The 23,435-nt window shown below is 37.5% G+C and overlaps 1 protein-coding gene across 3 annotated transcripts in view; it reads left to right on the forward strand.

The window, feature by feature from the left end:
- The window catches only part of TTC28 (tetratricopeptide repeat domain 28), a 638,834-nt gene that overhangs the window by 20,822 nt on the left and 594,577 nt on the right, over positions 1–23,435 (forward strand). For 2 of the 3 annotated variants that reach the window (XM_045459312.1, XM_045459313.1), the window contains exon 2: positions 18,296–18,574. The exons of the other annotated variant lie outside the window; for it this stretch is intronic. In XM_045459312.1, the coding sequence (XP_045315268.1) occupies positions 18,296–18,574 (279 nt within the window). The remainder of the gene's footprint in view (positions 1–18,295; positions 18,575–23,435) is intronic. 3 annotated transcript variants of the gene reach the window in all.

The following is a 23,435-nucleotide window of genomic DNA, read 5'->3' on the forward strand; positions in this document are numbered from 1 at the left end:
TAAAGCCCTCATATGAGTGAAGTCATATGATATTTGTCTTTCTCTGACTAATTTCGCTTAGCATAATACCCTCCAGTTCCATCCATGTAGTTGCAAAGAGGGCACTTGGGCTTTTAAATGGGAAAGTGGTGGGAGAGCTATACCTTATCAAATAGAAATGAACAGGCACCCTAACTTATCCAACCAGCCCTTTTATAATGTACTCGTTCCTTTTCTTCTCTCCCTTGCTCTTTCTCCCAAGTGAAAAGGAAATGTTGCAGGGACAGAAGTTCACACAACTGTCTTAAACCACACATGCTATAAGAAGCATACAAAAGATGTGAGAGTTGGGTATACTGTCTGAAAGCAGAACACTTAATATGTTGTTTAGGGCAGAAAACTCAGACGAGTGTGTGGAAATTAATCAGGAGGCAGATTTAGGCTAATGAAAGTGTAACTGAACCAACATGGGTATCCTCCTTGGTGGGTCATAGAAACTATACCAGGTGAGTTGTTGCACAAAGTTTATTTGCAGCAAATGAGATTACGGGAAATAGCTTCCAGAGCTGTGACTCCCAGAATGAGAGAGAAAGAGAGAGAAGGGGTTGGCAGGGGGGAGAGAGAATGGGTACCTTTTGTTTAGGATTAGGATGAATATTTAGAAGGGAAGCCTTGTCATCCTGTGTAGAGGTGGGAATAAGGTCACACATGTGCCTTAAGGAAACATGCCTATACTTACATTGTATGTTATGTAAATGAGGCTTGTGCTCCTCTTTGGATGGGGATTTTAGCATAATGAGCTAATTGCCATTCATTCCAGGGGTCACTCGATGGTCCATCTCTGCAGGCGAACGTCAGGGGTTTAGTTCAAGCGGTTAGTTCAAGCGGTCGAGGTCTGGGTGGTCTGAGCCGGTGGGAGGTCTTGTCAGGACAGTTGCTGTCACCTGAGGGGTGGTTTTGGGTTTCCTTCCCCTGAGTTAAGAGGTAAGCTGGAAAGAAGGAAAGAAGAGCTCAGGAAAAAACCGTAAGACAAAGGTTAGTGAGTACAAGCAGGTGGGCAGTAAATATCAGGTCTTGGGATCTGGCTGGTGACAAAAGGAAAAAACCTTTCTAGACAGCAAACAATAGGAGGTTGTATTTTCTGATGAGGGCTTGGGACAGGGTGTGCCCTGAGGGCATATTTATACAATAGGGATCAAATGGGCAAATGGTAAAGATGCAGTCAGTTTCCTTTTTGCAGTATTGTGATGTTTAACCTGGTGTCTCATCTGATTGAAGGACCATCCTATCGGCTGACAGCATTTTCTGAGGAAATATTTGTCTATTTCAGTTCTGGAACAAATGATAATCTCAAAGTTGTGCAATTAAATCATGGCTTAGAAGATTTTGATTTGAAAAATTTCTAAGCAGACATCCACATAAACCATAGAACAAAATCTCAAGTGTTTCTATAAACTTTCAGTTCTGTGTAACATAACTCCCCTTTGAATTCTCCAGGTCAGATTACTACGAAATATTCCCTTAAGTAACTAACTAAATAAACCAAGATTACTGAGGTTTTTTTACATTTTAAATGACGTCTGGTAAAAACAATTGAGTAGTTGATATCAATGGTGAGATTTTGCAGTGGTGGGGGTTCGAAGCTGACGGCCAATAAAGAATTCTTGAAGACGTCTTTGGTTCAAAAAGGTGATTTTATTAAAGCACAGGGACAGGACCTATGGGCAGGAAGAGCTGCACTAGGGGTGTGAAGAGTGACTGATTATATACGATGGATTTGGGGAAGTAGAGGCAAAAGGGAGGCCGCCAGGAGGACTTCCGTATGCTAAAGAGGACTCCTGAGTTACTGAGGGCTTGCTATTGTCAAGCTATTTTTTCTCTAATGAGGGATTAACATTAGGACAGTAGGGGGTTCCTGGAGAAATGTTATACTCTGTATTTGTCTCAAGTATTTGTCAATGGGCTGCAGGTTATAAAAAATTTAATTTTACCTGCTATTTCCTCCTTGCCTTTGTTCCCCACATCACTATGGAGGGAGGGTGATATTAAGGGCTTCTAAGAAACTGAGTCTACAGGTTTCCGGAAATGAAGCTATTGATAAGATTGCCTTTTTCTTGCAATTTACTAAGGTATTGGTAAACTGATGGAGACTCATGTTCTGTATGACTGTGATCTCTATCAGTTAACCATTTGTTTCCTTTCCTTTGTTCTTGGGCTGCCGGGAGTGCCTGAGGAATATCACACATATCCCACCTGGGGGTGGGGGGTGGGGGTTGTTAGCTTGTGCTTTGCCCTCAGCTTGCCTTATGTTCCTCATCATCAAGCTATTTCTGGTGACAGTTAGCAGAGTTGATTAGGCGTCATAGCCTTTTATTCTCCGTAGCCAGGAAACTCCCAGCAGTTCACTGTTTTGTGGACTCCAAGTGAAAGACGACTTAACTTTCCGTTTTGACCTCAAACTTTCTAATTGATTAAGTTATTTGCAGCTGCATCTCTTAACTCAGGCAAAAGACCCTGAGCAAAGTATCCACTGGGGGAGGGGGGATGAAAACTATCCTCAAGCAATAAGGACTGCTCTCAACCAGCAAGACCCCTCCTGATGGACACCCTTATAGTGGCTGGACCTTTACTGCCCACCTGCACACATCACCGACTTTTGTCCCACATTTTCCTTATATAAACCTGCAAGTATTTTTGGCACTTTTGAGACAGTCTTTGAGACTCTAGTCCCCCGTCTTCCCGGTGTTGGCCTCGCTGGAATAAATTCCTCATTTGGTTCACCACTGTTGTCTCTCCGGCTTTGGATTTTGGCAGCTGCGAGAGGCGAAACCTGGTCTGCGTGGGACACCTGGAGGCAGGTGTACTTTCATCCCAGCACCCCGGCTACACAAGGGAGGTCCATGGTTCAGTTCACAGGTACACCAAGAATTACCTGTAGACTGAGTAAACAAAATAACTTGTTTACGTGCATGCTGCTTTCCCCCCAAATTTGTATAGATACTGTTTGATTCATAAAATATACATTTATTTAAAGACAGTACTGAATTCAGAGTAGCCTTTGCTGTTTGTATTTCTCAATTAGCTGTCTTAAAATGTACAGCTAAGAAATCAGAAAAAGGTTTTGATGTCTGAAAGGAATCAAGAGAGGAGAAAGTATTGGCAATGATTGATCCAGATCAGATGGTGGCAAACTTTTAAAAAGGGCCTGACAGCAGATACTTTAGGTTTTATGGGCTGTAGTCTTTGTTGTGATACTAAAGTCTGCCATTGTAACACAAAAGCAGACTTAAACAATGTATAAATAAATGGATGTGGCTACGTTCCAATAAAACTTTATTTCCAAGAACAGGCAGTTGAAGTTTTCTGAGCCCTGATCTAGATTTTGTTAAAGTGACTTCAAATTCTCAAAATTAACTTTAAAACAATGGAAGTGGGGGGCACCTGGGTAGCTCAGTTGGTTAAGCGGCCGACTTCAGCTCAGGTCATGATCTTGCGGTTCGTGAGCTCAAGCCCCATGTGGGGCTCTGTGCTGACAGCTTGGAGCCTGGATCCTGCTTCGGATTCTGTGTCTCCCTCTCTCTCTGGCGCACACCCTCTCACACTCTGTCGATCTCTCAAAATAAATAAACGTTAAAAAAAAAAAAAGATGGAAGTGGACGAGGGGTTAGACTCTAATCATTTTTTACACCTTACACAACACTTGTTGATGAGGTGGACAAAGTCAAAAGAAATAGAAAAATTCAATTTCCTTATAATTTGCAGCCCATTGACAAATACCTGAAATGGGCAGAGTAGGACATTCCTCAAGGAATTCACAACTGCCTTAATGTTAATGCTTTGCTAGAGGCAAAAAACAACATTAGCTTGACAATAGCCAGACCTCCAGGATCCTACAAGTATTCTTTAACAGATGAAAATTCCTTTAGAAACTTCCTTTATGTCCTACCCCTCCCCCCATTAGAAGTATGTAATCCATCTCTCCTCACAGAGGAGCTTCTCCTGCCCATGGGTCCTGTCCCCATGCTTTAATAAAAATACCTTTTTGCACCAAATATGTCTCAAGAATTCTTTCTTGGCTGTTTACCCCTGGCCTACATCAGGGTGATCAGGGACCTTTCCTGCCAACCATGACCCTTACATTGGATTAAAATATCCACTTTGTAAGTCTATTGGTAAGTGTCAAGTTTCGAATCCTGTATTTCTATCCTTTGGCCTTCGTTTTATTCTCCTCTCGTTGATGTTGAATACACAGAGATTTATATTTTCATCAATTATGCATTCCTAGGTTCTGGATTGAGTCTGTTCATTTGCAGCATTCTTTCATTCTAATTATCTCATGGTGGGCTTTTTTGGGTCATATTTATTTCAATAAAAGGTAGTTCCTTTTCCTTGATTCTAGTGCACTTCACTTTGGGAGTTTCTGGTAAAATAGTGAAAGACTTGAAATGGATTTGGAAAAAGATTACTAGGTGCCTTCGGTTGAGTAGGTTGCCTGGAATGTGTGTACCCTTCTGGATTATCTGATTCTATGAAGTTTTCACCTTTCATGGTCTTTGAATTGCTTTATACTTCTGTTCATTGTCCAAACTGATAGCAATGCAAATTATTCTTGTCCATAGATATGCAAATGATTATTTCCAGGTGGAGGGGCAATTGATTTCACTTTCTTCCTCTGGAAAGGCCAGTTTGCATCTATTTGCAGAGAAATTTATTTCAGCATTTTTGATTGCCTATACATGTGGGGTACTTTGAACATTTTACTGGGTTACTCATTAGTTAATGAGTTAAGTAAAGTCTTTGAAGTGTGTTCATTTCATATTTGTATGAGAGTCATAGTTTCACTTTTACAAAAATGGATATTATAACAGGAACAAAGGTTGTTTAGTGGTTTTTATTCACTAGTTCACCTGTCATAAAATGCATTTCAAAAAAGAACACGAAAGTACTAGTAAGCTCAGAGATAAATAATACCCTCAGGAATTTTTATTATTTGTCATAATTGCTGAAAAATGGTGTGAAAATTGCTGAAAGTTTAAGGGCATGATATAACGTAAATTATGCTTATATGTTTAAGTTGCATGTATTTGTAACTTGGTTGAATTTGACATTTTAATAACTAACTTTGACATGTGTGTTTTGAGTATCTGTTGTTTGGATGGGCTGGAGTGGGCAGATGCCGACCCCCCCAGGCATGGGATGGCCTTGCTATTTTCCACATTAGTCTTAAAAGAAGGGGGTTGGCTGTTTACCTAATAAAATGATATCAACTTATTTATAATCGTCTCAAGTTAATAGAACAGTATAGAAGCACAAAGTTATGAATATCAGATTTATGTTTGTTAAAAACCAAAATTCATCTGAGTAGATGTGAAGATCTAATGGCTTTATTCAGTGATTCTTGAATCAGGCAGATTCTGACTAGCAAGTAGAAAGGAGCTGTGGGGAGACACAGAATGGAGGGCTTTTATAGGGAAAAGGGGTCAGAAGAAGGAAGTTTCTAACAAAGAGTGGATTGTTTCAGGCAAGGTCACCTTCCTTTGGGGAAGGGTGGGGGTGGAGGGCTGTCATGCAAATTATCTCACTAATGCTGATCAAGTAATTCCAGACTGAGTTGTTACAGGTTACATCCCTGAGAGAGGTTGAAACTACAATTCGGTTAGATATTAGGTCTTGATTTGCTGTCATGGGGCAAGTGAACTCCATTTTGGGCCTGTTGTTCCTTTTTTGAGGGGGGAGGATGCAGTCAGGGAAGGGACACAGAGGGAGGCAATCCCAAGCAGCCTCCTTGCTGCCAGTGCCAGCTCAGAGCCCGATGCCGAGCTGGAACTCATGAACTGCAAGATGATGACCTTGAGCTGAAATCAAGAGTCGACACTTAACCAGCTGAGCCACCCAGGCACTCCTAATCATCCCTTTTGATCAGACTCTCACATTAACTGAGAGACAGGATAAAAATTTAAATCATTAATGTCACTCCCATCTATTGCTCTGAAGTTCTTGAAGTTTTTGTGGATCCTTTGTGTGGTGTTCATGACATTTGTTGCTTAATCTCTTATATTCACAGGGCACAACTTCAGGTTCACATTTTTTTAAAGTTGGTCATTCTCTTTGTTCCTTTTCTGACGTTCCAGTCTTAGGAAGATCATTTGCTTGGTGGTAAGTGTGAGCAAATGCGTTTAAAGCCTTTGAGAGAATACAGCATTCTAGGGAGACTGCTATGACTATGATAAGCAGGATAATTCCCAACATCTGGAGTTCACTTACCGTGGTCCCTAAGACCCAAACAAATCAAAATCAGGTAGGTCAAAGAAAGACCTCATTGGAGGGGTCACTTGAAAAAAAATTTTTTTTAATATTTATTTTTGATAGAGAATGAGAGAGTGTGATCAGGAAAGGGGCAGAGAGAGAGAGAGGGAGACACAGAATCCAAAGCAGGCTACAGGTTCCCAGCTGTTAGCACAGGGCCTGATGAGGGGCTTGAACTCACGGACCTCAAGATCATGACCTGAGCCAAAGTTGGATGCTTAACCAACTGAGCCACCCAGGCACCCTGAAGGAGTCACCTTTTTTTTTTTTTTTTTTAAATTTTTTTTAACGTTTATTTATTTTTGAGACAGAGAGAGAGCATGAACAGGGGAGGGGCAGAGAGAGAGGGAGACACAGAATCTGAAAGGCCCCAGGCTCTGAGCTGTCAGCACAGAGCCCGATGCGGGGCTTGAACTCACGGACCGTGAGATCATGACCTGAGCCGAAGTCCGACGCTTAACCGACGAAGCCACCCAGGCGCCCCGGAGTCACCTTTTTAAGCCAAGTGGCTTGCTCAGTAATCTTATGTACCTGAGTTTCAGCTTCCCCTTGAGTGTTAATCCAGGTGCAGCAGGTGGTGTTGGCCAGGGAAGTAGGGCCCTGCCAAAGGAAGCAAATCTAGAATCATGAGTGCCTCCTGGTAATTCCCATTTCAGTCCGTGGTTCAGTACTGGAAAGGTGACAGCCGTGGAAGCCAGTGAAATTTTAAGGGTTTGTAGACCACACATGCTTTTTTATTCTGGTTATCCTTGCCTATGTTCCTTTCTTTGTATAGAGCTTGTACATAAAGTTCCCCAGTTGTTTGGGGTTGTTAACCAGAGACAGGAAAAAGACCAGAGTGGGGTGGGGGGGGGGAGTGTCTCTAGCATCATGGATAGATCAGAGCTCTTGATGAAACATCCAGCAGTTGAAAGTTTGTTACCCTTAACAATGGTCTGGGATACATGAATGATGGCATTATGTTTCCAGGCCAGTGCTGAGTAAAGGAAAGAAAGAAGAGGATTTCATGTTTAGTTAAAGTATGTAGTCTTTTTTTTTTTTTAATTTTTTAAAAATGTTTTTATTTTTGAAGGAGAGAGAGACAGAGCATGAGCAGGGGAGGAACAGAGTGAGAGGGAGACATAGAATTTGAAGCAGGCTCCAGGCTCTAAGCTGTCAGCACAGAGCCTGATGCGGGGCTTGAACTCACGAACTGTGAGATCATGACCTGAGCTGAAGTCAGACACTTAACTGACTGAGCCACCCCGGCGCCCGAGAGAGTGTGTAGTCTTGATGTGGCATTGGGAGCAGTTTATCTTGAGGTCAGCTCCTGCTCTTTTTAGTTAATTTGATTTTGAGGTGTCCAGCTGGTGTATAGGACCAGATGTCAGGTGGAAACTTACTCAGCTGTGAGGTATATACCCAAGATTCAAGGATATATCCCAGAGACCCGAGTCTCTGAGGTTTGGCTGCCGACTAGGTAGAGAGGAAACCCTGGTATAGTCCTTTCCAGGGAGATTTGTGGGAAGTCGTTGTTCTTAAGGAGACTAAATTAGAAGGTGGGAGAAAATTGGAAATGTTAATTTGGAGAGTTGTAGACAGATATTTGAGGAAACTTAGAATTCAGGATCTAATCCAGTCACATGTATATAATGAAACCTCAAAGGCAATTGACAGGATTAGAGGCTAATATAGGCAAAGGTACACAAACATAATTTTTCTCTCTACAGTTACCCCCATTTTTTTCTTCTACAAAAGATAATTATAGTAAAACTAATTTGTTTGCATCTAACTTGGCTTGATTACTTACATAAATGTAGCAAGAATAGTGATGGACCACATAAGCTCTTTTTAAAGCTGTTTTGCGGACTTTTTATCTCGGGTGGGATTCTTTTTTTTTTTTTTTTAATTTTTTTTTTTTCAACGTTTATTTATTTTTGGGACAGAGAGAGACAGAGCATGAACGGGGGAGGGGCAGAGAGAGAGGGAGACACAGAATCGGAAACAGGCTCCAGGCTCTGAGCCATCAGCCCAGAGCCCGACGCGGGGCTCGAACTCACGGACCGTGAGATCGTGACCTGGCTGAAGTTGGACGCTTAACCAACTGCGCCACCCAGGCGCCCCATCGGGTGGGATTCTTAAAAGCCTCTGAGGCTAGGAAGCCAAGCCAAGCCAAGGACTGACCATCAGATTTTACTTGCAGTACTTTTCCAGTCAAAGCCTTGGCAACATTTCCAATTGTGTCCTGTTATATGGAGAACATTCTTAATGAACTTATGTAAATAACTGGGGGCACCTGGGTGGCTTAGTCGGTTGAGCGTCTGACTTCAGCTCAGGTCATGATCTCACAGTTTGTGAGTTCTAGTCCCTTATCAGGCTCTGTGCTGGCAGCTCAGAGCCTGGAGCCTGCTTTTGATTCTGTGTCTCCCTCTTTGTCTCCTTCAAAAATAAATAAACATTAAAAGAAAAAAAAAAAAACAGCTAAAGTGCTATGAAGATAATACCTCAGGAGTTTCTGAATTCTGGATGGATCAAATGGGGAGGAAAAGTAAGTCTTTTATCTTTGTTTACAATGGGGTACTTTACCAAATTGTAAGTCATAGGTAGCTTAAGAGAAAACGTATATTTAAAGCTGGGGAAAAACCCAAAACATTAAATTTTTTTTTTTTCAACGTTTATTTTATTTTTGGGACAGAGACAGAGCATGAACGGGGGAGGGGCAGAGAGAGAGGGAGACACAGAATCAGAAACAGGCTCCAGGCTCTGAGCCATCAGCCCAGAGCCTGACGCGGGGCTCGAACTCACGGACCGCGAGATCGTGACCTGGCTGAAGTCGGGACGCTTAACCGACTGCGCCACCCAGGCGCCCCAAACCCAAAACATTAAAAAGCCAGCAATGTTTCAGGCGAAAAGTCATACAAATTTATAATATTCCTCCTTAGTTAATTCAGTCCCATATAATTAGTACTTTTTTTGCTTGAATCCAGTTTAGTTTATGATTTTAAAGCTTTCAGAACTCTGTACTTGTCAAAATCCTTTCCATGAATCTTCTCCTTTTTTTTTTTAAGTTTATTTGAGACAGAGGAAGAGAGAGAGAGAGAGAGAATGCACATGAGCAGGGGAGGGGCAGAGAGAGAAGGAGAGAGAAAGAATCACAAGGAGGCCCCATACTGTCAGTGCGGAGCCCCGATGCCTGGCTTGAACTTACAAACCATGAGGTCATAACCTGAACTGAAATCCAGAGTTGGACACCCAACCGACTGAGCCACCCAGGCAATCCTCCATTAATCTTCTTGACAATGAAACACTTTTGCAAAACATTTGAGTACAACAATAACTCTGTAAATGACAAAAGATTTTAAATCCCCATTGTTAAAGATCTGATGAGAGAGTTCATTACAGTGGAAACAACAAGGAAATTTGGTTATTTCTGTGATACACAACATTTAAAAATAACTGGAATTATGACTGAGAACATTACATACCAGAGTATATCGGATTTCTAAGAATTTCATACAATTTCTAGCATACTTATAAGGTATACATATACAAAGATAACAGAAAGAAAGCTTAGTATTATTTTTTGATAATGCTTCCAATATAATGTAACATCAAATAGCCCTAATTATTTTAACATTCCCTTTTTTAGAAGGAGAGAGAGAATAAATCTTTTGAGATATTCCAGAGACCCTCTGAAAAACCCCAAAGTTAAAAGAACTCCATTTAGGATTTGGTTTGGGGAAGTTTGTCAAAAATATCAAAGGTTTTAAAATACTTGGTCAGGTAGGTTATTGTGAAACAACAGTTATCCATCTAAGCATAGTGACCATAAAAGACTTGCAGGCAAATACAGAAAGTTACCTCATTGTAAAGAAACCCAACTAACAAAAACCAAAAAACGATAGCTCTTTTAACAGAGAGGATTTAGGGGCACCTGAGTGGCTCAGTTGATTAAGTGCCTGGCTTTGGCTCAGGTCGTGATCCCATGGTTTGTGGGTTCGAGCCCCGCATCGTGCTCTGTGCTGACAGCACAGAGCCTGGAGCCTGATTCAGATTGTGTGTCTCCCTCTCTCTCTATTGCTCCCCCACTCGTGCTCTTTGCCTCTCTCTCAAAAATAAACATTTTAAAAAATTAAAAAAAAATAGAGAAGATTCAGCTTTCTTGAGTAATTAAACACCTGATAAAGTCAACACAGGAAATTATTTTGCCAGGACACACAATCTTTGTTTTCTCTGAAGATTACGTTAAGAGGTGAAGAAAAATCTTTCATACTCTCTTAGCAAGAGCAGACCAAGAGTCCAAGAAAACTTTGTCCTTTTAACAGAGAGACAGCCAAATTCTAATTTTGTACCAACTTACTTTTTATATTAAAGCTTATTTGTTTGGGGTGCCTGAGTGGCTCAGTCAGTTGAACATCCAATCTTGGTTTCTCCTCAGGTCATGGTCCCAGGGTTGTGGGATTGAGTGCTGTGTTGGGCTCCACGCTGAGTGTGCATCTTGCTTAAGATTGTTACTCTCTCTCCCTCTGCCTCTCTCCCCCTCTTGTGCTCTGTCTCTGTCTCTCTCTCTGTCTCTCTCTCAAAGAAAAAAAAATAAAAAATATATTAAAAAGTTCATTTGCTTAATTAAATTTATTCCAATCTAAGCCAGTCATAACCAGCTTAAAATTCTTTTCTGATGATTCCTTTTCTGCAAAACTTAGTGGCTTTAATTGCATATGTTAAAATTTAAAGCCTTCAAAAAGCCTGAATTTTTACTGAAAATAGAGAAGTAAACAGTTATGAACTATTAGCATTTTGTGGGGTGGCAAGCTTATACTTTTTATAATTTCTAGAAAACATGCTTTCTCATAATGACTTTCTCGGTCTGACATAAAACATGTTTTGTTATTGATCTCCATTTATTAATTACCTCCTGTATTTTGTGTTATCTATCCATCTAAAACTTCACAAGTAATTATAGTTAGAATAATAGTATTTATTTATATTTATTTATAACTATTACTATTTTTATTCCTTTCTTACTACATTTCTGTTTTCCTTCAATATTTCTTTTAGTGAAGGCCTATTGTTGATGCATTCCTTTGGTTTTGGTTTGTTTGTACAAATATTTATTTTACCTTTTGAAAAATTGTGATACATTAGCATACCATAAAATCCACCATTTAAAAGCATACAATTCAGTGTTTTTTTAGTATATTCACAACCATCACCACTAATTACAGAACATTTCCATCACCTTCAAAAAAAGCCCTCATTGGGTCACCCATTTTCCCCTACCTCTAGCCCCCTGGCAACCAGTAATTTGCTTTCTGTCTCAATGGGCATGCCTTTCATGGACATTTGATATAAATGGAATCATACGAAGTGTGGCCTTGTGTCTGGCTTCTTTCCCTTAACAGAGTGTTTTAAAGATTCATCCATGTGCTCATGTGTGTCAGTAGTTTATTCCTTTTCATTGTTCCATTGTATGGCTATGCCACATTTTGTTTATTCATTCATCAGTTGATGGACATTTGAGTTGTTGGCTTTTATAAATAATGCTTCTGTAAATATTTGTGTACAAGTTGTATGGAACACAACAATTCATTTGGGCAAATGCTTTGGAGTGGAATTGCTGGGTCATATGATAACTCCATGTTTTTGAGGATGTGACAAACCGTTTTCCAGAGTAACTTTACCATTTAAAATTCTACCAGCACTGTATGATGGCTCCTGTTTCAACTTCATTTTTGAACAATATTTTCTCTGGGTATAGACTTTTAGGTTAGCTATTTCATCTTCCCTCATTGTGTTAAGCTTTGAAGATAATGTGTCTTTTCCTGTCCTCTATCTGTTTTAACATTTTCTCTTTGTTTTTGGTTTTTAGGAGTTTGACCATGATTTGTGTAGGTCTGGTTTTTTTGTTATTTTGGGGTTGAATGAAGTTCTTAACAGTTGGTTCAATATTCTATGCGTTGTGTTTCATCGGTTTTAGAAAATTCTTGGTCATGAGGTATTCAAATATTGCTTCTACTTCCTTCTCTTTCTTCTGAGATTTCACTGTAGGTGTGTTAGACTTCTTAGGCATGTTTCTTATTATGTCTCTTGTGTACCTACTTTCTCCCCCATCCCTTTCTTTTTGGGTGTATTTCATTTTGGGTATTTTCTATGGACTTTTCTTCGAGTTTATTAATCCTGCCATTTGTTATGTCACATCTTGTAAACCCATCCACAAAGTTGCTAATTTGAGGTATTATATAGTTTAGTTTTGGGATGTACATTGAATTCTTTATTATAAGGTCAGTTCTCCAGTGGGATTTTGTCTTAACCTATTTTGTTTTTGAAATATACAACTAATATGTGTTATCCATATGGGACTTTGGTGTAAATTCAAAAAAGGTCCTACTCTCTAGGCATAAGAATAGCTTGGTGAGTGGAGAATAACTTTGTAAGACTTAAAAAGTGGTAGCCCCCTTCCTGTAGGCCATGTAACTCTGGGCCAGGGGACAAAGGCTGGTTTTGTATCTCCCTTTTGTCTTCTCATCCAGACATACTTAGAAAGTGAACAGATTCTACAACTATATATATATATATATATATATATGTGCCCTCATATATAATAGTAAGCTATGCTCTGTTTTCAGAGGTTTTTTTTTCATATTTTGAAAAAAGCTAATATATGCATATAGTAAAATATCAGATAGTATAAAATGGAAATGTTGGGTACCTTCCTAATCCTTTCCAGTCCTGAAATAATTTTCTATTGAGGCAGTTACTCTACTGGTTTATGTATTGTTTCCGGCATAATTAATCCATATATATTTAAGCATGTAACTGTGTGTATGTTTATGTATTATTTCCTCCCCCCACCCCTTTATTCATGGGATATAACATATTCTGTATTGCTGTTCTGCAACTTGATTCTTTTCTGTTTTTCCATATCAGTATGTAAAACCTGCCTCATTCTTTTGGCTGGATTTGTAGTGTCAATTACTGATCTGATTATTTTGATGTAATGAAAACTGTTTTTCTGTTGTCTAACATTTAGGTTATTTCTAACCTCATGCTAATACAAATGATGCTGTTATGAATATCTTGCATATGTGGCTTTGCTTACATAGGTAAATGTGCCTTCAGGATAAATTACCAGAAGTGGAAAAAATTTCTAGAATTCAAAGGATACGTACCTTTTGTAACTATTCCTTAGTTCTATAATGAAATTGTATCATTTACCACTTCCATCAACAATGTATGAATGTAACTTTTTCTTTATTCCCCTTGCTATGAAAATGTACTGATAATTTTTTTCCATTAGTATGAGAGAAGAAAAATAATATCTCAAGGTTTAATTTTCTTTTAAAATAACTGAAGTCATGGGGTGCCTGGCTGGCTCTGTTGGTAGAGCACATGACTCTTGATCTCAGGTTTGAGAGTTTAAGCTCCATGTTGGACCTGGAGCTTACTTTAAAAGAAAAAACAAAAAAACTGAAGTCACACATCAAAAAAAATGTGCTTAAAAGCCATGTGGATCTCCTTTCTTATCTGCCTATGCATATTCTTTGTCCATTGGATTTTTTATTTGTAGATTTTTATATAGTAAGAAAATTAGCTTTTTATTATATGTTGCAAAGAGTTTTAAAATTTATTTGTTACTCATATTTTCACTTTTTTTAAATTTATTTTTTCTTACTTAGATATTTAAAGCTTTTATGTTGTCAGATTTATGTCTTTTATGTCTTTAGGTTGTGTTATAATTAGAAAGCCTTAGCTTATATGATAAAAAATTCTTCTATATTTCATTTTAATAATTTAATAGTTTATTTTAAACATTTAATTCTTTGATTCATGTATCATTTTTTGATATAAAGGATGATAAGTATTTTTCTGTATCATTTGAATGCTCAAAATTTATAACTGGTCTGGAACTATTACAGTTTAGTAATTGTATGTGGCTGAGTATTCTGAGCCTATTTCATTTATGTTATTGCCACTATCATTTCAAGATGAGTTTGTCAGAGGATCATTGAAAAATATCGACCATGTTAATATTTGTTGACATCCTTAAACTGTAAATACTGGAAATATATGAGAAAAGAAAGAATATTATAATCAGTTAATCTAACTAAATTAATGATTCAGAAGTTTATTTTATTATATTTTAGTTTATTTTTTTGAGAGAGAAAGAGCACAAGTGAGTGAGGGGCAGAGAGACAGAATCCCAGAAGGGATAGAGAGAGAGAGAGAGAGAGAGAGAGAGAGAGAGAAAGAAATAAGTGGGGTTCACCCAAAGTGGGATCATGTTTTTACCTGAAGTGGGGCTTGAGCTCACCTGACGAGAGACTTGAACTCACGAACTGTGAGATCATGACCTGAGCCAAAGTCAGATGCTTAACGACTGAGCCACCTAGGAGCCCTGAAATTTGATTTTATTTTTTAAAATCTCCATGGTACTATCCACTCTGTTTCTGAATTTAATATGGCCAGTTGTTCCAAGTACTGTATATATAATCTGAAATACATGCAGGGGCCTTTTTTCCCCCTCTCTGTCATGCCAAGTTTATTAGCAGAGAAGATAAAGAGGAACTAGGTAGATTATATTCCTTTTTTTAACCGTACACAAAATGCTATTTATTAGCCTCCTAAGGATAACACCATAACTAGCTTATTAGAAACAGGCATAGTTTGACAGTTTAGAATCTTCTGTGGACACTTATTAGAGTGCCTTTTTCTTTTAAATTTATGGACACGTGGTGGTGGTGATTTAGTATTTATTTATAATCTAGTATTTATAATCTGTCTGCACTAGCACTTTTCCATGGTGTTTTACTTTGCTCTCAGAGGCTTTATTTAGTAGTTTATACCAGAGGGTTTTTGTTTGTTTGTTTTTTAAGTAGGCTCTACACCCAACATGGGGCTTGAACTCATGACTTTGAGATCAAGGGTCACATACTCTACCAACTGGGCCAGCTAGGTGCTCTAGTTTATAACAGAGTTTTAGCAACTTCCTGTCTGGGAACATACTCTACCAAAAAGATCCTTCGATCTCATATGTATGGTATCTCCTGTCTCAGATTCACAGTGTGTAAAATAAAAGCTCTGAGGTCTTCCACTAAAGCAGAAACTCGTTTTCCTTGTTCCTCCAAGTATCCTGAGGACCTAGGGTTCTTAGGGGTGCATAATTTGGGAAATGCTACTTTATATTACTGTATATGGAGGTAGTGGAATGCAGAACTTTTCTTAATTTGATTCTTATTTGTGTTGGCATTGAACCAAATTATTACTCTGAGAAGTAGGGAGGGGATGCTCTAATAGTAGGATCATGTCTTTTTCACTTTTAAGCTACATTTGAAGCTAACCATTTTACTGTTAAAGGCTGTTATTTATATTTTTATGTCATACCCTTAAGTTTTCAAATATAGAATTGGTTTTCATAACTTATGGCTAGTACTGCCCTTATTTTGGACTCCTGATGACTATATTTTCCAAAATGAAATCAGTTTTATACATTGTCAGTATCTCAATACATTGGTTTGATGATGTGGATAAAAAAATTAAGAATCAAGACTCTTTAAAGGAAAATCCTTGTTTGGTAAATGTTACATAGTCCGTTAATTTTCAAACAGTATGTTTCATGATCATAATTTAAAACAGCAACAACAGACTAACCAGAATACAATCTTGGTTTGTCACTTCCAGTATGAGGAAGTTGAGAGATATAACTTGAACACTGATATTGGACATTTCTAGAATATATTTTATTATTATTATTTTTTAAATTTTATTTTATTTTGAGAGAGAGAATGCACAGAGAGAGAGAGGGAGAGAGAATCTCAAGCAGGCTCTGCATTGCCAGCACAGAGCCCAATGCAGGGCTCGAATTCTCGAACTGTGAGATCAGGACCTGAGCTGGAAACCAAGAGTCGGACACACAACTAACTGAGCCACCCAGGCGCCTCAAGAATATTTTTAATGTTTCAAATTGTCATGGAAATCTAGTTCATGATATTCCTGTAAACAGGAAAAGTAGTAATTGTCTGTGTGAAGATTAGCTCTGCTTTTTTCCTCCTTTGTGTGGAATTTGTCCTTTGTCCTCCATGAAGAGTCTGGTACTTTTTAAGTATTGGTTGTGTTACATCTCAGATCTGTCCTCTTTTTTTTTTTTTTTTTTTTTTTTTTAAGATTTATTTGTTTAAGTAATCTCTATACCCAACATGGGACTCTAACTCATAACCCTGAGATTAAGAGTCACATGCTCTACCACTTGAGCCAGCCAGGCACCCCTGTGTTCTTTTGAATGGAGGGACTTAGTCTTAAAGAAAGACATGAGGAAGAAAATTATACTTTTACACTTTTTGTTTTAATTGTACTCAGGGCAAGTCTGCTTAGAATTGCAAACTGTCTCTCTGGATACTGATGTCTTAAGTTTCTTCTCTTGGCACTCTAATGCAGTTCCTAATTTTCCTATTTTAAAAATAAGTAACGTTTGACTCATTCACTCCCTTTGGTTTTAAGGTCAGTGTTATTAAGTCATAGGAAACTTAATGATTTGGAAGAAATCAACATAAAAAACGGGTCTTAAATTGCCAAGATACAGTTTACAGCAGGTATTTTGTTTTTCTTTTTGGTGATTTCCAAAAACTGGTGTTTGTCTTTGAAATTCCATGGTAGAAGCCCAATTACCAAATTTGTCAGTCTAAAAGATTCATTGATACATTAAAATTTATGTTTTTAAACTTTTTAAATATTTTAATTTTAGAACTCACATATACTTACTGTATAACATTTGGATAAGAAAGGTAACTCTGGGGTGCCTGGGTGGCTCAGTTGGTTGAGTGCCTGACTTCGGCTCAGGTCATGATCTCGCGGTCTGTGAGTTCAAGCCCCGCGTCGGGCTCTGTGCTGACAGCTCAGAGCCTGGAGCCTCTTTCAGATTCTGTGTCTCCTTCTCTGTCTGCCCCCACCCCTCCTCTCTCTCTCTCTCTCTCTCTCAAAAATAAATAAACATTAAAAAATAAAAAAAATAAAGATAACCCATAATTTTATATCCAGAGATAACTTAGCATAGTTATTATTTTGATCATTTATTTCATTTTCTGAGTGCAACTATCTTAATATAGTTTAGATCACGTTTTCTGTATTGTATTTGTATTTTTTCCCTTAATATAAATAACTTTATGCACGTGTGTATGTAATCTCTACACCCAACATGTGGCTTTAACTCAGGTCCCAAGATCAAGAGTCTCATGCTCTACTGAGTGAGCCAGCCAGGCACCCTCACTTAGTAGAGCTGTAAATTGCCAGGAAAAAGTCTAAGTATTCTTTTGCATTCACTCATTCATTCATTTATTCAGTCATTCTGTCAATCCAAAAAATATAAATATAAATATGCATGTTTTTTAAAGTTTGTTTTGAGAGAGAGAGGCAGAGAGAGAGGGAGAGAGAGAATCCCAAGCAAGTTCCTCCGTGAGTGCTGAGCCTGATGTAGGACTCCATTTCACGAACCACAAGCACACAACGTGAGCAGAGATCAAGATTAGGATGCTTAACCAACGGAGCCACTCAAGTACCCCTAAATATGTATGTTTATAACTATATGTATATATATAAAACAGATACATATATATATACATGCATATATATATATATACATGCATATATATATATATATATATATATATATATACGCATTCAAAGTACTATGTTGGCTGCTTCTTTGAAAGGTTATTAACTTTCAGGCTACAAAAGTTTACTATATAAAGCAGACCATGAAGAATGTCTCTGTTCTTTTATTTATTTATTTTTACTTTTGAGAGAGCACAGGCAGGGAAGGGGCAGAGAGAGAGGGGGACAGAAGATCTGAAGCAGGCTCTGCGTTGACAGCAAGAGCCTGATTAAGGGACTTGAACTCACGAACCGTGAGATCATGACCTGAGCCGAAGTCAGACGCTCAACCAACTGGACCACCCAGGCACCCCAGAATGTCCCTCTTCTCTTGAAATTCAGACAAAGAAACCCTCTGGATTATCTGACAAAGTTTCTTTGTTTGTAGATTCCTCTCTTTGGTGCTAAGACTATTGGTCGGAGAAGTCCTGATGGACCAGTGTTGAGCAAAGCTGAATTTGTTGAGAAAGTTCGTCAGAGTAACCAGGCCTGTCATGATGGAGATTTTCATACAGCTATTGTTCTGTACAATGAAGCCCTGGCTGTTGACCCTCAGAACTGCATCTTATACAGCAATAGATCTGCAGCCTATATGAAAATCCAGCAGTATGACAAGGCACTGGACGATGCAATCAAAGCTCGACTTCTCAATCCCAAATGGCCAAAGGTAGAAATTTCATTTACTTTCACAGAATCTTTTGTGCTGATTTCTTATTTTAATGTAACATTTCATTGAATTTGCAGTTGTTAATATTTTGATACTCTGTACTTCAGCAAAATGTTGAATGGCCTCATTGAGCTGGTATGCTAGTGAATGGCTTCCTTTTTTATGCTTTGTAATAGTGCTCTCCATGTTCAAGTTTAATTCTTTTCCTGTATGTTTGAAATTTGAAATTTTTTTCTACTCAGCTTCTTGATAGGATACATTTTAGTCATTTATATAGGTTTCCACATCGCCTTTTTACACAGATGTTTTAGATGGAGATGGTTTTTTTCTTTGAATTTAAAAGAATTAATTTTATTCTGTCAATCATTGCTTGTTTTCAGAATGGTATTTAACCAGAAAAACTTTTTTCCTAATACATCATTTTAATTATCTATGTTCCCTTGGATAGTTTAAGGTTTGAATGATCTTTGTTTTGTATGTACTTTATTTTCAGTGTGCCTGTTTGCTGTCTAACCCCCATTAAGATGTACTGAAGTGTTTGAGATCCTTTTTATTGAGCCACGAAACCATTTGATACCATTTTAGGCTTTCTGTTGCATTAACAAAGGTTCATGGATATTTGCTAGAGATTTAAAAAATATTCTTACTGTCTTATTAATGCTATAGTTATATTAATTTATACTTTAACTGTGGTAGGTACTTTTGGCCTCGTTCAGTGGAATTTCCAGTATTGCTGCTGCCTCATGAATTGTTTAGTATTGTGTAATTCCCTAACAGAGTTGTTTTGTAACTATAATTACTGCAAATTAAACAAAATCTATTTTAAAAAATTGTTATAGGACACCACTTGGGGGTTAGAATGCTGTTTTCAAAGGACAGACCCAGGTTCAAATTCCTTCTCTTTTGTTAATGGCTCTCTTTTGTCTGGCTTTCGGTAAATTTCTTAACCTCTCTAGGGTTAAGATAAATGGAATAATAATACCTATCTTGTGAGGCCATTTAAGAGTCAGAGATAATTTGTTACTTGTACATAGTATGCATTTGATAGACAATAGCTATGATTGTGACATTTTTATTGAAGGTACAAGTAAGTAAGTTATTCTAGCAAAGCTTGGCATGTGTCTTCTCTTTCTCTTTCCCTTTTTCTTTTAAACCTGTGGTTGATTGCAATGAGCCTGATAAATAGCTTAATTCTCAAATTAAGTATTTCCATTCTTTCCTTTTTCGGATCCACTTATTTTATGTCCTTCCTATATTTGTGAACATTTTAAAACTTTCATCTTTTTCCTTTTTCTGTCATTCTACTTTCTTTTGTCACCCTCTTGCGATTTAGCACACACACACAAAACAGCTGAAAAAGGTGCACTTTTATGGTTATAGATAAAAAAAATCAACCTTTTAAGGTAATCTTACCAAGGTTTAGTCTCTGATGTTTTTCCCCGTATGATAAGTGAAGTTGTTCTATGTTTACCATTTGCATTAATATTTCAGCTCCATATTTGGCTTCAAGGAAAACTAATTTAGGAATATCTAGAATTATGTAACATGTAAATTAGTTTTTATTATTGAAATCATGAAAGGGTTTTCATATACAATGTGATTCATAATAAAATTAATTTATAAAGAAATTTCCACTACTGTATAAATTCTTTCCATTTCATAAAAACTTTATACTTAGTTTTCTAGGAATATACTTACAGTATAAAAGAAGGTTAAGTTGTACTGTTTTGTTGTAAAGATATGTCTGTTGAAATTTTATCAATTTTTTTTTCCTTTGCTGAAAAGACTATCTTTTCCCCATTGAATTATCTTTAGTGCCTTTGTCACAAATCATTTGAGCATAAAAGTGTGGGGCTATTATTGGTCTTTCTATTTTGGCTTTTCTAACTTTCTCATTAAAATCTTTTTGCCTTTTGAAGTCTTTTTTTGAAATGTCATTATTGTCTAGTTTGATTAGGGAAAACATTAATTCTAATTTCTATTTATGGTAATTAAAAAAAGTGTTTTAAAAATGTTTATTTATGTTTGAGAGAGAGAGAGAGACAGTGTGAACAGGGGAGGGTCAGAGAGAGAGGGAGACACAGAATCTGAAGCAGGCTCCAGGCTCTGAGCTGTCAGCACAGAGCCTGATGCGGGGTTCAAACTCACGAACAGTGAGATCGTGACCTGAGCTGAAGTCAGACACTTAACCAACTGAGGCACCCAGGCATCCCTCTATGGTAATTTTTTATGTAAATATCTCAGGGCTCTAGCGATTGGATAGAGTCTTTTATTTGTGTCTATTTTGTCTGAATGAGAAATGATTTTGGTGTGTTATGGGCTGCAAAAGAGGTTATGAAAGCCTCTAAAAAGAATAAGCCCAGTGTTATTACCAAATTATGTTATCTCCAACTGCCTCTTAGTTGTTGTCTGTTTATGTTCATTCTTTTTGTGTCCTGTTTAAGAAATATTTATCTTACTCAGGGTTATAAAGTTTTTCTTAGGTTTTCTTCTAGAATTTTTATAGTTCTTACCTTTCGGTCTGATTCATTTCAAGTAAATTTTGCGGTATGTTGTGAGATAGGGGTCAAGATTTATTATTATTTTTTCAATATAGATAACCATGTTCCAGCAACATTTGTTGAAAAGACTATCCTTTCCCCATTGAATGATCTTTGGTGCCTTTGTCACAAATCATTTGATCCCATAAAGTATGGTACTGTTATTGGTCTCTATTTTGTTCCATTGACCTATCTATCCTATGCCCTAAATGCACTGTCTTGATTAATGTAGCTTTAGTGTAAGTCTTGACATCAGATATTGTGAGTTTTCCATCTTTTTTTTTTTAATGTTTATTTATTTTGAGAGAGAGAGAGAGAGAGAGAGAGAATGCATGTTTGAGTTGGGGAGGGGTAGAGAGGGAGGAAGAATCCCAAGCAGGTTCCTTGCTGTCAGCTTGGAGCCCAACGCGGGACTTGATCTCACGAACTGAGATCATGACTTGAGCCAAAATCAAGAGTTGGACATTTAACTGACTGAGCCATCCAGGCTCCCCTGAGTCTTTCATCTTTATTCTTCTTTTCCTAGGTTGTTTTTGATATTATCAGTCTTTGTCTTTTTATATAAGTTATGAAACCAGGTTATCAATTTTTTCAAAAAGTCTCCTGGGAAATTAATGGGGTTGCATTGAACTTTTAGAGCAGTTTGGAAAGAATTGCCACCTTAACTTTATTCAGTTTTCTAATCATGAACATGGTATCTGTCCCCATTTATTTAGTCCTTCTTTCATTTTCCTTTGTAACCTTTTGTAGTTTCTAGTGTTCAGTCTTGTACATATTTTATTAAATTTATTCCTAAGTATTTTGCTTCTTGATGCTTTTATAAATCGATTTAAAAATTTTTATTTTCTATTTCTTCACTGCTAGTATATGGAAATGGAATGTATTTTTGTACTTTGTATCATGTGACCCTGTTAAATTCACTATCAAGTTCTAGTGGGGTTTTTGGCAGATGCCTTAGGATTTTTTCTGCACATGATCATATAACCTGTAAGTAATGACAGGTCTTTTTTTCTTTTGCATATGCTTTTTATTTCTTTCTCTTGATCCATTGTACCTGTTAGGATATCCAGTCTAATTCTGAATAGAAATGGTGACAGCAAACTTCCTTATTCATTCTTGATCTTAGTGGGAAGGCATTGAGCTTTTCTTTGTTGAGAATGATATCCTTAATCTGGTGGAGGATGTTCCCTTCAATTTCTGTTATGACTGAGTGTTGAATTTTGTCATTTTTTTCTTCACTAATTGAAATTATAATTTTTTTCTCATTTAGTCTGTTAATATCATAAATTAAATTGATTCTGTTTTGGAATGTTAGGCCAAGCTTGCCTTCCATGGGATAAATACCACTTAGTTATTATGTCTTAATCCCTTTTAATGTTTGTTTGTTTGTTTGTTTATTTATTTATTTATTTATTTATTTGGGACAGAGAGAGACAGAGCATGAACGGGGGAGGGGCAGAGAGAGAGGGAGACACAGAATCGGAAACAGGCTCCAGGCTCTGAGCCATCAGCCCAGAGCCCGACGCGGGGCTCGAACTCACGGACCGCGAGATCGTGACCTGGCTGAAGTCGGACGCTTAACCGACTGCGCCACCCAGGCGCCCCGCTTAATCCCTTTTATATATTGTTGGATATGATTTGCTATAATTTTGTTAAGAGTTTTTGCATCTTTGTGAAAGATATTGATCTGTTTTCTTTTCTGATGATGTCTTTGATTTTGGTATCAGAGTGATACTGGCTTCATACAATGAAGTGTTCTCTCTTCTTGTATTTTTTGAAAGAGTTTTTGTTGGATTGGCATTGTTTATTTCTTAAATATTTGGTAGAATTCACCAATTAAGCCATAATTGCGTGTAGTTTTCTTTATGAGAAGGTTTTATTTTTATCTTTTTATATTTTAAAGTTTATTTATTTATTTTGAGGGGGAGGGAGGGGTAGAGAAAGGAAGAGAAAGAATCCCGAGCAGGCTGCACGCTGCCAGCACAGAGCCTGATGCCAGTCTTGACCCCATGAACCTCAAGATCAATACCTGAGCCGAGATCAAGAGTTAGACGCTGAACTGACTGAGCCACCCAGACGCTTCTGTGGGAAAGTTTTAATTATGAATTCAATTTCTCTGATTGATATAAGACCATTCAAGTTTTCTGTTTCTTCTTAGTTTGGTATTTTGTTTGTTTCACTTAATTTTTACATTTAATTTGGGTTGCAAATTTATTGCTATAAATTTGTTGATAACATTCCCTTACTATCCTTTTAATTTCTGTAGGATCTTTAGTGATGTCCTTTCTTTCATTCCTGTTATTAATTTGATATTAATTTCT

Source organism: Leopardus geoffroyi, chromosome D3, assembly GCF_018350155.1.
Source record: "Leopardus geoffroyi isolate Oge1 chromosome D3, O.geoffroyi_Oge1_pat1.0, whole genome shotgun sequence".
Lineage (NCBI taxonomy): Eukaryota > Metazoa > Chordata > Mammalia > Carnivora > Felidae > Leopardus > Leopardus geoffroyi.